General features: G+C 34.9%; 1 protein-coding gene across 1 annotated transcript in view; it reads left to right on the top strand.

The window, feature by feature from the left end:
- The first annotated feature begins 1,717 nt into the window (after positions 1-1,717).
- The window catches only part of LOC106517957 (deleted in malignant brain tumors 1 protein-like), a 9,932-nt gene continuing 9,079 nt past the window's right edge, over positions 1,718-2,570 (top strand). The window contains exons 1-2 of the mRNA XM_014009012.1: positions 1,718-1,748; positions 2,333-2,545. Of these exons, the coding sequence (XP_013864466.1) occupies positions 1,718-1,748; positions 2,333-2,545 (244 nt within the window). The remainder of the gene's footprint in view (positions 1,749-2,332; positions 2,546-2,570) is intronic.

The following is a 2,570-nucleotide window of genomic DNA, read 5'->3' as shown; positions in this document are numbered from 1 at the left end:
AAATTCCAGTGAAATATATTTATGTTTGTGGTTGTAATGTGACAAAATATGGAAAAGTTCAAGGGGTATGAATACTTTTGCAAACCACTGTATATATTGATAGACCAATGAGATGTTTCATTTATTGTCAGCTTGCAATAAAGTCTGTTTATACATATGCTTTAGTCTGTAGTTTTAGAAAAATATTTCATGAACAAATGAACAAATTTTGACCAAACTCCCAGAAAATAATCTCTAAATAAGCATCAGCAACTGGTTAGCTTTGGAATCAACACAATTTAAGCAACAAACTGATCTAAAAAACAAAAATGGCTATAGCTCAGTCCGTTTTACAGATATTAACCCAAAGTGTGATGTGGTAGTAGCATTTTTGGAATAATTTTATTGTTACTGTCACATATCAGCTTTATTTTAATTATGTTATTATTGTGCTTGCAAACCCATAAATAAGATATCTGCTTCTGTGGGTCCATCATGTCAGGTAAATATTAACCAATCAGCCAAACTGCAAACAGTTATATTAGCTGCGTATMTCAAGCACTCAGTCATGACATGTAAAAGTAACACAATATTGATCAAGCTGCAATTACAAGTACAATGGAAAAGGGGAGGATGAGGTTTCTAAACATGAATTAAAAACCACACAGCGTCACTCAATCCACAACAATTGTGCTGAAACTCCTCAGCTGTATTGTTGCAGCGATCTGAGCAGCATTGTTTCTGTATTGATACAGGGCTGTGGCTCATGGAGGAAATATTCTCCTAAATGACAGTAAAAGAGCACAATAAGACAGTGTAAACGAGCAGGTTGATCATGTTTACTTCTCRAAAGATTTAGTTAAAGGAGTCAGGAGTCTTTTGTGTAAAAATCTCAGGATAAATATGTGATTGTGACTCACTGGATGATTTCCTTTTAGTCTTCAAAASTGGACTCTGTGTGAGGGACTGTCTTCAAGGTCAAACCCCACAAAGTCATTTGGGCCYGAAATTCTTCGAGGACTCTTCCGATGATAAATTAAACACACTGTAGAAAACTCAATTTTCTATTGGTCTCTGCTGTTTGACGACACACAGAGGATTCATAAACAGGATGCTATCAGACTCACTCATCAGCAGTAAATGAAAAGAACAAATTCAAAGGCACTGATCTTTTGTCACAAATTCTGGTGATGCTTCAAAAAACTGATGTAAAGAGAGACTTATAGTCAACCAATACAATGAGTTAATTTGCATAAAAATGCAGACTCCACTTCCTGTTTACATCTGACACAAGATTTATGTTCGCTGGTGATTTCAAATTACATAAAACCTGACTGAAATTGGATGTATTCATTGATACTTTGTTACTTCATCAACGTGATAACATTTTACACAGACTGTGAGATGAGGAAAATTTAGTGTAGCTTCTTTTCTGAAGAACACTTTTAGAACTGCTCCTGCATTAATGTGAACTTTCTTACTGACGGACAGTGAAAATAATATTCCATTGTATTCTATTCAAATGTCTGTTTATTTTTGCATATTCAAATATATTTTAATGTTGTAAACAATGCCACAAACTTGTTTTAAAATTTCCTCAATTTTACTRTATTTGCATCAGTACTATGAAAGTTAAAAACCATGCCAAGCTGAACTGCTGCTCAGAAGTAAWACATTCTCTGCTTTTCAGCTCTCTGTTCTCAATCCTTTGAGCCTGATCACCTGCAAGGTTATTAACATGTTGAACTGTCTTCTTGGACTCATTTCAGGTAAGATTATAACATTTTTGACTTCTTATTGACCAAAAAATGCTGTAGGTTAGAAACTTCCAAGATAAATTAAACATTCATGCTGCTAGCTTTAGACTCTTTAGCTATTAAAACATTTAGTTYATTTACAAAATGAAGAAATGTTTGTTTTTACCTAAAATCATAAAAGAATTTACATTGTTATACCCTTTTACACAGGGAGTGACAGCAATTCAGTAATCAATTCTTCTCTTGATAAATTGACCTTCAGTGTATTGCTATGAGTGTTTCTTTGTCACTTTTCTGTTTGTGTTTAATTGATGCTCACAGATAACTGAAAGCTCSATATATACATTCTTGTCTTTCAACTTATTCAGCCCAAACTGACGACTTGTGTCTATTTTCTCCAAAGGGATATGATCTCTAATATTATTAACAATTAGAATCCTAAATAACAAACASTAATGTCTCACTCTTTGTTTGTTTCAGTCTCTTTTCTCTTGTCCTCATCATCAGCAACAGGTCAGCTCACTTTTCTGTGAGAGGCACAAATTTTCTGTTTAATGTTTAGATACTCATGTTTTGCATCTTTTGTTTTTATGTAGATCCAATCAGATTGGTTGGATCAAGTCAGGGATGCTCTGGAAGAGTTGAAATATACCACAACAACACCTGGGGAACAGTCTGTGATGATAACTGGGGCATAAATGATGCTGAGGTGGTCTGCAGACAGTTAGGCTGTGGTTCAGCACAGAGTGCTCCTTCAGCTGCCTTCTTTGGTGAAGGTACTGGACCAATCTGGCTTGATGAGGTGAATTGTACCGGAAGTGAAGGATATCTGGC

Source organism: Austrofundulus limnaeus, unplaced genomic scaffold, assembly GCF_001266775.1.
Source record: "Austrofundulus limnaeus strain Quisiro unplaced genomic scaffold, Austrofundulus_limnaeus-1.0 Scaffold55, whole genome shotgun sequence".
In the NCBI taxonomy this organism is placed as follows: Eukaryota; Metazoa; Chordata; class Actinopteri; order Cyprinodontiformes; family Rivulidae; genus Austrofundulus; species Austrofundulus limnaeus.
Note: the sequence above shows the minus strand (reverse complement) of the source record. Positions and strands in the feature narration are given on the sequence as shown.